At 48.3% G+C, this 12127-nt stretch overlaps 1 protein-coding gene and 1 long non-coding RNA gene across 12 annotated transcripts in view; one reads left to right on the top strand and one right to left on the bottom strand.

The window, feature by feature from the left end:
• Nucleotides 1–2003, bottom strand: part of NEDD4L (NEDD4 like E3 ubiquitin protein ligase) — a 338822-nt gene extending 336819 nt beyond the window's left edge. For all 10 annotated transcript variants that reach the window (XM_038525922.1, XM_038525918.1, XM_038525914.1 and 7 more), the window contains exon 1: nt 1888–2003. In XM_038525922.1, coding sequence (XP_038381850.1) covers nt 1888–1935 — 48 coding nt within the window. In that variant the 5' untranslated portion in view covers nt 1936–2003. The remainder of the gene's footprint in view (nt 1–1887) is intronic.
• Nucleotides 864–7046, top strand: LOC119870721. 2 transcript variants are annotated; one of them, XR_005353442.1, is made up of 3 exons: nt 864–1142; nt 4008–4114; nt 6988–7046. It is a non-coding gene; the product is annotated as an uncharacterized LOC119870721 (long non-coding RNA). The 2 variants fall into 2 exon arrangements; XR_005353441.1 differs by lacking the exon at nt 864–1142 and adding an exon at nt 2835–3496.
• Nucleotides 7047–12127: the final 5081 nt, after the last annotated feature.

Genomic DNA, 12127 nt, shown 5'->3' on the forward strand with positions numbered 1-12127 from the left:
CAGCCCTAAACACCGGTCCAGCGACGTGCAGGAGTAAACCCAGTCATACACATACACACGTATATACACACACATACCAATTCTGTTTATATTCCACCCTTCGCTTTCACACTGGACACCAGTTAAGGAGATCTGAGTTAACTAAAGAGGCAGGATGTGCCCTAGGTAGATGGTGACACTAGATATAAATGTAAACAAAGAACACACAACAGGGGCACGCAGAGAATCCATTCATCAAGTTGAATTTCTCCAAACACTCTTAATATATTTTTCTTTGGTGCGCTAAGAATCATGTAATTTAAAATTTACAAGAGACCAAAGCTGAAGTGCAGCTGTCTTCCCCCCACCATACCTCAAAAAGCCCTTTGTTCAGGAATGTCAGTATCTCAGCACCTTTCTAAAAGCTCACTGCCTGCCATCTAGGGCTGCTAATTAAATGGAGAAGTACCGAATGAAAGGGAAAGCTCCTCAAAAGGGTAGAGGAGCCGGGGAGCGGGAGAAACCCCTGGGTGAAAGCAACAAGGAGCCTTTTCACCACCCATCCCCAGGTAACTGCCCCCCCCCTTCAAAAAAGGGGGAAATTACCTCGCCCTGAGCACAGCAGGGCAAAATAATCGAAAACGTAAATCACACATTATTTGCATTGTGATCATTCTTTGATAAAATACATACCGAGGCAAGCTTTAGGTAGCTCTGGCGAGAGAGAAAGAAAGAAAGAAAAAAAAAAAAAAAAGTCCTACCCCCAAACACTCTCTCCACCCCCAGGTAACTATTCCATTACACACTTACAAAGCACAGACACACGATTCCATTACACACTTGCAAAGTGCACACACGCACAATTCCATTAGTCACAAAGCACACACACACGATTCCATCACACACTTGCAAAGCACACACACACACACACACACGCACGCACACACACCCCCAACCAGGGCAGGAAAGCTGCAGAGAGAGAAGCCATCACGGGGCAGGTCCGGATAACAGCCTCTCCAGCAACCCCACCCCCAGCACCCGAGAAAGAGGGGACCTCGGAAAAGAAAGGAGGGGGAAGAAAGAGAAAGCCCGAAACCCTCGAATTTCCAGGCATCAACTTTTCATGAAACGCACGACCAGGAGAGGAAATACCTCCCCGCTGAGTAATGCACCGAGGGCCGTAAAGCGCCCCCGGGAGCCCCGCGCCCGCGCCCCGCCGACGGGCCCCCCTACCTGTCCCCGCCCTCCGGGGCCGAGGCGGGCGCGGGCGCGGGGTCCCCTCCGGGCGGGCGGGGGGGCGGGGGCCGCGGGGACACCTCGGAGGCCGCGAACAAAGCTCACCCCGCGCAGCCACAGCCTCGGGGGCGTGGCTTCCCGCATCTGCTTTATTAATAAGGGGGAGCGATTGAGCTTTTGTCTCTCCACCTACCCCGGGGGTGCCGGGCTCGGAAGCCGGGGGGGGGGGGGGCCGAGGAAAAAAAGGAAGAAAAGAAAAGAAAAGAAAAGAAAAGAAAAGAAAAGAAAAGAAAAGAAAAGAAAAGAAAAGAAGACATGGCAGGGCTGCGGGCTCCCTCCAAGTTTCCGGCGGCACCTGCCGCCCCTGGCCGCGCCCCCGCCCCGGGACCCCCGGGACCCCCGGGCGCGCCGGCCTCGGCCCCCGCCCCTGCCCCTGCCCCTGCGCGCACGCAGCCCCGGGGCGCCCGCCGCTCGGCCCCGGGAGGTCCCGCCGACACCCGGCCGCGACGCGCGGCGTGGGCTCCCGGGCCGCAGGGCCGAGCGGCGGGAAGTTGCCCGGGAGCCCGGGAGCGCGGCCGAGGGGCGCACGCGTCTCCGTCCCCGCGGCCCAGGGCGGCGCGCACCCCGCCCGCAGACCCCGCGCCCGCCGGGACCCGGGCGGCCGCCGCTCACCTCGTCCTCCGAAAGTCCGTAGATCGGCTCCCCGAGCCCGGTCGCCATGGAGCCGGCGCCCCCCGCGGGCTGCGGGGCGCTCCCGGGCGGCTGGGCCGGCGGCTCCTGCGCTCCTGCGCTCCTGCGCTGCTCGGCGCCCGGCCTGGCGCGTCCCGCGGGCGGGCTGCGGGGGGACCCGGGCGCCGGCAGGTGAGGGAGCCCGAGCGCCCGCCCCGAGCGCCCGCCCCGGCCGCCGCGGGCGCCGCTTCCTCCCGGAAGGCCGCGGGGCGGTGCAGGCAGGCGGCCCCGGGAGCGCGCCCAGCCCGCCGGCCGCCCTCCCCGGCGCTCTCCGAGCCGGCTCTCCGCGCGCCCGAGCCCGGCTCCCCGCGGCCCCCGCTCTCCCCGCCCCGGCCCCCGCCCCCGCCCCCGCCCGGCGCCCGGGGGGACCCTCCCCGCTCGCCGGGGCGGGCGCACGCGCCCCCCAAGCCAATCAGAGGCCGCGCGGCGGGGCTCGGGGCCCAGGCCCCCCCCACCCGCGGGGCTCGGGGGCGGCGCTCGAGGGCTGGCGGGGCGGGGGCGGGGGCGGGAGCGGGGGTGCGCCCCGAGCCGGCCCTCCCCGCGCGCGCAATGGGGCCGGGGCGGCCTGGGCGTGGGGGGCTGGGGGCGGGGGCGGGGCGCCCGGGGCGCCCCGGGCCACCCCCTTCGCGCTCCCTGCGCCCCGAGCCCCGAGCGCGCCGCGATGGTCCGGGGGGGAGGCGGGCATATGCTTCCGGACCCCTCGGCCGGCCGCCCGCGGGGGAGAGGCTGCCCCGGTGTGGCCGCCGCTCGCCACTGCCTGGGTCAGGCTCGGGGGCGCAGGCCGAGGCCGAGGCCGCGCCGCCCCGGCGCGCACCCGCCCCCCTGAGCAAAGCCGGCTCCGCTCGCCCGGGCGCCCCCGCGGGAGACCGTGCAGCTCGGGGAGCCCCCGCCCCCCGCACGTGCAGACCCGGGCGGGCTCCTCCCGCGTCCCGGCCGCGGTGCCTCCCGGAGCACATCCCCTCCTGGTCACCCCCAAGATCCATAGGGACGCCGCCGACGACTTTTAAATAAGCGAAAGAAATGCATCCCTCCACTTTTTCCGGGAAGCCTTTCCTTAAATTTAGCTGGTAAAGGCAGTTGCGAATTTTTGTCTTTTTATAAGCACAATATGCGATTTTTCCTTTGAAAAGAAGCCTCACTCAGAATGTCTACTTTGGAATGAACAGGGCGCTTTTAGAATGTTTCGAGGAAGAAAGGAGAACTCACGTGATCCATGAGCGTCCTTATGCCTGTTTCCAGCTACTTTGCTAAAATATCTGCTTGTGGGCCCTGCTAGATCGTTTTCGAAAGAAAATGGGCATCCCCCACCTTACCGCCCCCACCTAGGCCTCCCGGTGACACTGCTGTGGCTTAAAACCCTGTGCCCTGCGTCTGTATGGGTCTGTATGGTGGGTTTCTTTGCAAGACTTAACCCCGTGGAGCCAGCACTGTCCTGCGAAGCCTTCTTGTCTGCAAATCGTGTCCTATTAAGTCAACAGAACTTAGATGCCAGAAAAGCCCAACGGAGGGGGAAAAAAAGAAAATTACCTTTATGGAGGAACAGAAATGACCGGTCTGTTCTTTTTGGGCCAAAGTTTTTTCACTTTTTCAGACCTAGATTGTTTTTCTTTTAATAAACAAAAGGTTCTCTAACATGCACACCTGTGCACATACATACACCCCCCCCCCAAATTTTAACATGGTGCCTGTGACTCCCATAGGCTTCACTGCTTCTTTACCCTCACTACCCCAAAACTTTGCCAAGCCTTGTACCCTGGGAGGTGGAGGGGGCGTAATAGATTTTAAAGTTTTCAAATAGAGAATTGTAATTTCTAATGATATAGGACACCTTTCCTGCACACTGGGGGTACACAGGTCCAGGCTTTATCTCTGGGGAAAGCCATAACTTCTGGAAACCATAGAGGTGTCTCATACTTCCCTTATCCCCTCTTCATCATTCCTGCTCCCCTGCCCCACCCCAACAGCCTACACTACTGGCACTCTTGGGTCATATCCTTGGCTTTCCCTTAGGGATGGCAATTAGAAACTACGATGTGAGACTGACCATATGTCATTTATTGTAGGGGTGCTTATAAAACCATGATCCATACCATTATTCAATGGCCCCTGTTAAGAAGACTCGAGACATTTCAGACCTATGAGGAAAAGCTTTCTTTCTTCCAAGGAACTGGTAAGCTTTTACATACGATGAGGAGAACTATTTCAAATGATTGTTTTTCTATTTACTTTGGCCACCAGGAAACTCAGGACCAATTTTAAGGCTGTGAGCCATAAGAGAACCTATAAAAAATTGAAATCAGTACCCGTTGTAATTACGAATCGGCTTCCCCCCAAGGCAGTGGTTCTCTATGCTGAATGCACATTGTTACCATCTGGGGAGCTTTAAAATGATCCAGTGCCCAATACCAAGTGCTCAGCTGCCAGCATACGAGACTATGATAACATTGGTTCAGGGGAGGAGTGCAGGCATCAGTAGTTCCAGTGGTTTCCCAGGTGATGCTAATGTTTGTGTTGAGAATGGCAGCCTCTGCCGGTGGTTCCCAAACTTCACTGTACACGGGAACACCTGGGGATCTTTAGAACTACTGTTCTCTGTCTCCCTCCCTCATACACGGATCTGGTTGATGTGGGGTGCCACGTGGGCATCAGGATTTATAGAGGCGCTCCAGGAGATTCTAAGAGCAAAATGTAGGGATCTCTAGCCTACTCTCTACATATTTTCTATGATCCTGATTTTTTTAATTTAGAGAAAACTGCATATTATAAACATACATCCTTTGTGGAAGGAGGTAGGATATAAACATATGTACTTAATGGGACTATTATGGACTGCCCAGTTCTACATGCCCCCTAGCACCCTGAAGTCTCAGAATAGCAATCCACTTTTTTTTGGGGGGTGGGGGGTAGGTAGTGTGGGGAGGACAACCCTTAAGAGAAACTATTTGGCATTCTCGTCCAAAGCCAAAGTGTTCTTGCATCCTCCAGTCAGGTTCCCGTCTACCCAACAATTAGCATAGAATTTGTTCCGTTTTGTTCCCTTTGGAGGCTGCCTTTAAACATCTAAGATTTGATACCGTGGGTGTTTGGTGAATGCTCTTCATTAGGTCATCAGAAATGAAAAATTAGCAAGAACAATTTTAAAGTACAACAGGTGATCACAAATAGGGAACATTCTAATACTAAGCCTCTTTACAAATTGAGTTGGTTTAGTTAACTATGTGTACCTTAATTGAGCCTGGGAAGAACCCAAAGCTGAAAACACAGTGACACCTATTTGCATAAATTTCATATAAATACCACGACATTTTTCTCTTCCATTTTGCGGGGACTTGGGTTCTTTCAAAAGAAAGCTGGTGAAACAGGCCTTTTTGAAGATGGCCAGGTACCTGTAAAGACTGGTGCCGTCTTGGAACTTGGCTGCGTTCGTTGACACATAGAGAAGTCCTACACGTTTAAGGTGTTTACAATTACACACGGAAATAAACCATGCTTCAAACTGCTGAGCATAGAGGTAGATAGCAACGAGGGGCGTGTAAATAATGAACCTTTTTGTATAAAAATAGCTAAACTTGGGATCCCTGGGTGGCGCAGCGGTTTGGCGCCTGCCTTTGGCCCAGGGCGCGATCCTGGAGACCCGGGATGGAATCCCACATCGGGCTCCCGGTGCATGGAGCCTGCCTGTGTCTCTGCCTCTCTCTCTCTCTCTCTCTCTCTCTCCCTCTGTGACTATCATAAATAAATAAAAATTTAAAAAAAATAGCTAAACTTTTAAAGAACCACATCTTGAACATCGAGGTGCCCTTCATTCTAGTGCTCCAAAAAATGTCTGAGACGTAGATATTAGATTCCTGTTTTTTCCCCAGTGTGACTAAACTCTTTCCTCTTAACTATGTTAGCTATTTTCTTTGTTTCTCTCTCTCTCTCTCTCTTTTTTTTTTTTAAGATTTCATTTATTTGACACAATGAGAGCACAAGCAAGGGAAGTAGCAGAGTGAGAGCGAGAAGCAGGTTCCCTACTGAGCAGGGAGCCCAACCCCAGGACCACAGGATCATGACCTGAGCCAAAGACAGACACTTAAAAAAAAAAACAAAAACAAAGACACTTAACCAACTGAGCCACCCAGCTATTTTCCTTTTTAATATTTCTAAAATATCTAAATTTCCACATTTTTACTTTATCTTTTCCTTACTTTTAAATGAATCTTTTTATTGAAATGTGCTGTTGTTTTCTTACTGTATTTGTTTCTCCTCTCCCAGTTGGGATGTCGATTGATGCATTTCTACTGTTTACTTTTAACATTTAATATGTGTGCCTTATTTAACAAATCAGAAGTTGGTATCTTAATCCCCCATCTGAACAATGAAGCTTAAAACACTATTCATTGACTTTTTCCATGATATTACTATCCGGTTTCGTTCTGTCATTTTTTTTAAACCACCAAATTAGGTATTTTAATATTATACTTTTTTTTTTAGGTTTAGCAATGTGTTTTGTGGTTTCGTTTCTAGGGATTCCTTGTTGCTTCTTAGACATTCATCTGAGATCATTTTCCTTTCTCCTGAGGAACATACTTTTAAACTTTTTTAGTAAAGGTTCATTGGTGATAAACTTTATCTGAAATGTCCCCATACATGGAAGATGGTGAAAATTATACATTAGAAGCAGACTCAAAGTGGTTATGGGATGTAGAAAGATGTAAATCTATGTTCTCCGTGTGACTAGTGTCACCCATTTTATCAACCCACCACTCTAAAGTCTTAAGATTGTGAATAATTTCTGCGGTGACTGGGGGACAGAAAAACCTTAAGAAAAACTCAATAGGAAAAAAAAAAAAGAAAAACTCAATATATTGTCTTTTCCGAAGTAAAATGATGGTCTCATTCTCTGCACTTTGAAGATACTATTCCTCTGATTTCTGGCTTCCATTGCTAGTGATGAATAGGCAGCTCTTAGTTTAATTATTTTTCCTTTGCAGGTCATTTGTCTTAGTTAGCTGCTTTCCATTCTTGGTGTTCTGAACTTTTCATAATTTGTTTTTACAGGGACGCCTGGGTGGCTCAGCGGTTGAGCACCTGCCTTCAGCCCAGGGCGTCATCCTGGAGACCCGGGATTGAGTCCCACGTTGGGCTCCCTTCATGGAGCCTGCTTCTCTCTCTGCCTGGGTCTCTGCCTGTGTCTGTGTCTCTCATGTATAAACAAACAAAATTAAAAAAAAAATTACACATGGCTTTCTTATTTATCCTGCCTAATATATTTTGCACCTTATTATAAAGTTTTTTTATTATTTATTTCTGCCAAATGCTTAGCTTTCATCTCTTCAAATACTGCTGCTCTTTCTCCATGCTCTTTGTCCCCCTGGGATTCCAAATGATCACATGTAGACTTTCTCATTCTATTGTCAGGGTCTCTTACCCTCTTTAACTTATCCCATCTCCCTGTCCGTCTGTGCTGCATTCTGAGGGATTTATTCAGATCTCTCTTCTGCTTTGTTAAATAACTACTTAGTTGAGTTTATTTTTTTTCCATATAGCCCATCAATTGAGGTTTTTATTCAATAATTGTTGTTAATATCTAAAAGTTCTAATTCTTTTTCTAATTAGCCTCATCATTTGATAGTTTGTGTCCCAAGCTTTCATTAAACAAGTCATAACTAATTTTTATGCTTTGCTAATATCTAAAAGCCAGTTCAAAACAGAGATAAGAGGCTTTGCCAGTTCTTTTATGCTCCCACCCTGCACCATTGAGAACATCATAACTCAGCTGAGGGTTGCTCCTAAGCCGCAGTCTCATCATGACACTCAAGAAACAGACCTAAAACTGACCTGCATCCTAGGGCAGGGTCACTCAAGTTAGCTGCCAACATACAGTATGAATCAGAGATAAATATTGTAAATATTATAGCCACTGAGGTTTTGAGATTTTTGCTACACATCTTTATTGAAGCCTAAGCTAATATATGGAACCCTTGGGGATTAATTTATGTTATAACTGCCAGCCTAACAATGCACTTAAAAAGTCAAGATAGGAGGCGCCGGAATGGTATAGTGGGTTAAGTGTTTGACTCTTGATTTCAGATCACGTCATGATCTCAGTGTCGTGAGATGGAGCCCCAAGTCTGGCTCTGTGCTGGGCATGGAGCCTACTTAGATTCTGTCTCTCCTTCTGCCCCTCCCTGCTCTCTAAAAAAACTAAAAATAAGAACACAATAGTCAAGATAGTTTATAGGAGGGAGAACCTTCTGAGCAGCTGAACAACCATCCTGCCAGGTGAGGAAGCTCCTCACCTTATTTACAAATGAAGCACTTAAAAAATTTTAATATAGTTATGTGTTTCTGCCTAAAAGAAGGAAATCTGTTCTTTTAAATAATGCCTTTACAGTCTTATTCATGCCCACTGATTTGGTCAATTTTAAAATCAGAGACCCAAATAAGACCCAGTTCTTATTTCCTAGAAACTGGGAAGTGTATTAGTTGCCTATGGCCCCTGTAGCCCGGCTGGCTCGGCAGTTGAGCATCTGCCTTCAGCCCAGGGCGTGATCCTGGAGACCCGAGATAGAGTTCCACGTCGGGCTCCCTGCATGGAGCCTGCTTCTCCCTCTGCCTGTGTCTCTGCCTGTGTGTGTGTGTGTGTGTCTCATGAATAAATAAAAAAAATCTTAAAAAAAAAAAGTACCACATACACTTGGTGTTTTAAAACAACAGAAATCTGTTCTCTTACAGTTTTGAAAGCCACAAGGCTGAAATTAGTAGCACTGGGCCGAAACCAAGGTTCCCATGGCTCAAGGGGAGAATCTTCTGACTTCCTCTGCTCAGGGTTGCCCCACCCCACCCCACCCCATTTTCAAACCTCTTTGTTGAAATCATCCTGCCTCCTTCTACTCTTCTACCTATAGTCAAGCCTCCCTCTGCCTCCCTCTTAAAAGGACACTTATGATTACATTTAAGGCTCACCCAAATAACCCAGGAAAATCCCTTCACCTTAAAAGCCTTAATTTAATCACACCTGCAAAGTCTCTTGCCAAATAAGGTAACATTCACAGATTCTAGAGATTAAGACCTAGATATTTTTGGATGCGGTTATTCAGCCAACCACAAAAAGTGTGGTGATAAATTTCAGTCTAAACTTTTCTGGGTGGCACAAATGCTCAATTATTTGATCTATTTTTTTTTCTTAGTAGAAAGAGGAATAATTTTTTTTCCTCCTTACATTAGCATTTTCATTTGCCAGAAGCAAAATAAATTATGTCCTTCAACTCAGTGGTAGAAGGTCTGAAATAGCTGCTTTAATGAACAATTTTAACAAGTTCATTGATTGTTTAAAATAAAAAACCTGAGTGACCTGAAAACTACTTAATTTAAAAGGTGAAATGTTACGTTTCATTTTAGAACTCCTTTACCCCACTAATAAAATTTTAAAAGTATGCTTCTAAAATGACATTCTTTGCGTTTAATATTTTATTAGAAACAGGAAAATTGAGGCAAACTCATTGAACTCAACCCGCAGTGCCAAAGATTTCCCTGACAATGTTGATACAGCCTTCTGCTGTGTGCTGGAGGAATGGTGAAGTGGACGAGGGACATTGGGATTATTTCCCAAAAGATCTAGTTCCCAAAAGACTGGAAAAGAGAAAGACAATTTCACATACTGGAAATATTCTTAAATTACCAGTGGTTTTACACTCGATGAGTTAGCACTGGAGATAAACCAAACCAACTTGCACAGCTATTAGCAGGGAGCAAACATCTTATGTTTTCTCTACAATTTTTCCCGAATTTCACCTCCCAGTGTAACCCCGTGGTGCTCACTGCCACCACTTTCCTGGCCTCTACTCCTATCTCTTTCCAGTGTCCTAGGCTACTCTGCAGTATCACAGTTAGGTCACGATCTGCTCCAAAACACAGATAACCCACTCTGGGTTTGCTTTGCCAGCATCTCTGGAACAGAACTCAGTGAATGTTCCATAGTCTTATCAAGTTGATGTTGGTGAGAAGCTGCCTTGCCTTTCTAAAGAGGGCAAGACTTGAGAGAACAGGATTAAAATGCTGGAGAGAGGAGGAGGCACCTGGGTGGCTCAGTGGTTGAGCGTCTACCTTTGGCTCAGGTCGTGATCCTGGGGTCCTGAGATCGAGTCCCACATCGGGCTCCTTGCAGGGAACCTACTTCTCCCTCTGCCTCTCTGTCTCTCATGAATAAGTGAATAAAATTTAAAAAAATAAATAAAATGCTAGAGAGGAAAAAAGCCAAAAGTTCGACTACACACTCCCTTGACCAGATTGTAGAGACACAAAATTTTCCCACGTTGCTAGTGAGCATGCAAAATAATCCCTGTGGAGAATAATTGGTTCATAGACGCACCTGGGTGGCCCAGTTGGTTAAGCACCTGCCTTCCTTTCGGGTCATGATCTCAGGGTCCTGGGATCGAACCCCACATCGTGCTCCCTGCTCACTGGGGAGTCCGCTTCTCCTCTGCCTCTTCCCCTACTTGGTCTCTCTCAAATAAATAAATCTTTTTAAAAAATGGTTCATGTCTTAACAAAAATTACACTGATTCAGGAATCCAGTAATCCCACTTCTAAGACTAAAATAGGCACTGGAAAAATATGAAGTGTTGTTTATTTGAAATATTGAAAGACTGGAAATAACCCCCAGATGTCCATCAATAGAAAAGGGATTGAATCAGTGATTGATACATCCACACAATGAAGTACTGTGTAATTCTCAGAATAAATGAGGGTGCTATTCATACACTGACATAGAGTAATCTCAAGGACATGTTGTTTAACTAAAAACGGGGAAAAAAAACCAAAGTGCAGAACTGTGTTTATTCTGGGTTACCATTCATATGCAAATAGGAAAACATGCCTGAGTCCAGAAGTACAGATAATGTCATCAGGGCTCTGATGCTTGGCTCTGCTTGGCTTTACTGTGCAGTCTGGTTCTTTCCAAATGAGAAGATTGCTCACAGCCCCGGCTCATCAATCAATGAAGGAAGGCCCAGCCTGCGTCACAGGCCCACCCCTGTGCAAGGGGGAGAAGAGGACAGAGTGATGACAGCCCCATCAGGACCAGATGGCATGATGGCAGGGAAGGTCCCCAAATGAAATGGGGCCACTGAACACAGAAGGACAAGAGAAGCCCACTAGAGACTCAGACCTCTAAGAATAAGACAATGGGGAGGCACCTGGGTGGCTCAGTGGTTGAGCATCTGCCTTTGGCTCAGGGTGTGATCCCAGGGTCTTGGAATCGAGTCTTGCGTGGGGCTCCCTGCAAGGAGTCTGCTTCTTTCTCTGCCTATGTCTCTGCCCCTCTCTCATGAATAAAATCTTAAAAAAAAAAAAAAGACAATGGGAAGAGACCCTCTCAAAGTTTGTTCATATTTCAAAATTCTGTGGAATAGCTGAGCCTCCTTCCCTTGGGGGTATCAGATAGAAGCAGCTGTTTAAACGTTTCTTCAAACCTGATGTGCAAGAACTCCTAACAATTTATTGAGTTAATTTGGGGTTTCCATCATAGTTTGCTTCTGGTTTCTCCACTTCACCTACCAGATTTTTCTGGGAATCTGAAGCCTATTGCCTGGAAACAAAGCAGGAATTGAGAAAGTGAATACTGAACTGTGAAAGTGGGATCAAAACACCAGCACCCGCGCCTGTACAAGGACAAAACAGCTTTGGGTGTTATGTTTCACACCCAGAGAGCTCTCCCTCTGCCTCCCCGGCGTGGATGCCTCTGGGATTCTCTGGGGCCAGCTGCTGTAATGGAAAGCTGTAAGGAAGGGGCAGATGTGGCTTATTGGAAGAAGGCTGATGACCTCAGAAGCACTTTGGGACAAGCTGAGAGCCTCCAGCAAGCCTTGTCACAGGCTGCCGCCCCCACCGTAGCATTTACAGAGACTGGCAAAGCATCCAAGTGACAGCCGAATTCCTGGGCATCCAAAGGTTGTGATGGCTGAGCAGCTCAGACCGGGGGCTCCGCACCTGTTCCAGTAGGAAGAGCATGCTTGCAAACTACTTTTATGGAATTGTACAAAAAACAGTTTCTCCTCCTTTCTTTCTCTGTCTCCTAAAACCAAACATCTTTGGACTGCAGGTAGAGACATCTTCTGCTTCCCATGGTTGAAACCGTGCCTGGGAAAAAGCCCTTGTTACCTTTTGATAGCTAATTCCAGTAAGCCCCGCTAGCTAG

Source organism: Canis lupus, chromosome 1 (genome assembly GCF_011100685.1).
Source record: "Canis lupus familiaris isolate Mischka breed German Shepherd chromosome 1, alternate assembly UU_Cfam_GSD_1.0, whole genome shotgun sequence".
NCBI lineage: Eukaryota > Metazoa > Chordata > Mammalia > Carnivora > Canidae > Canis > Canis lupus.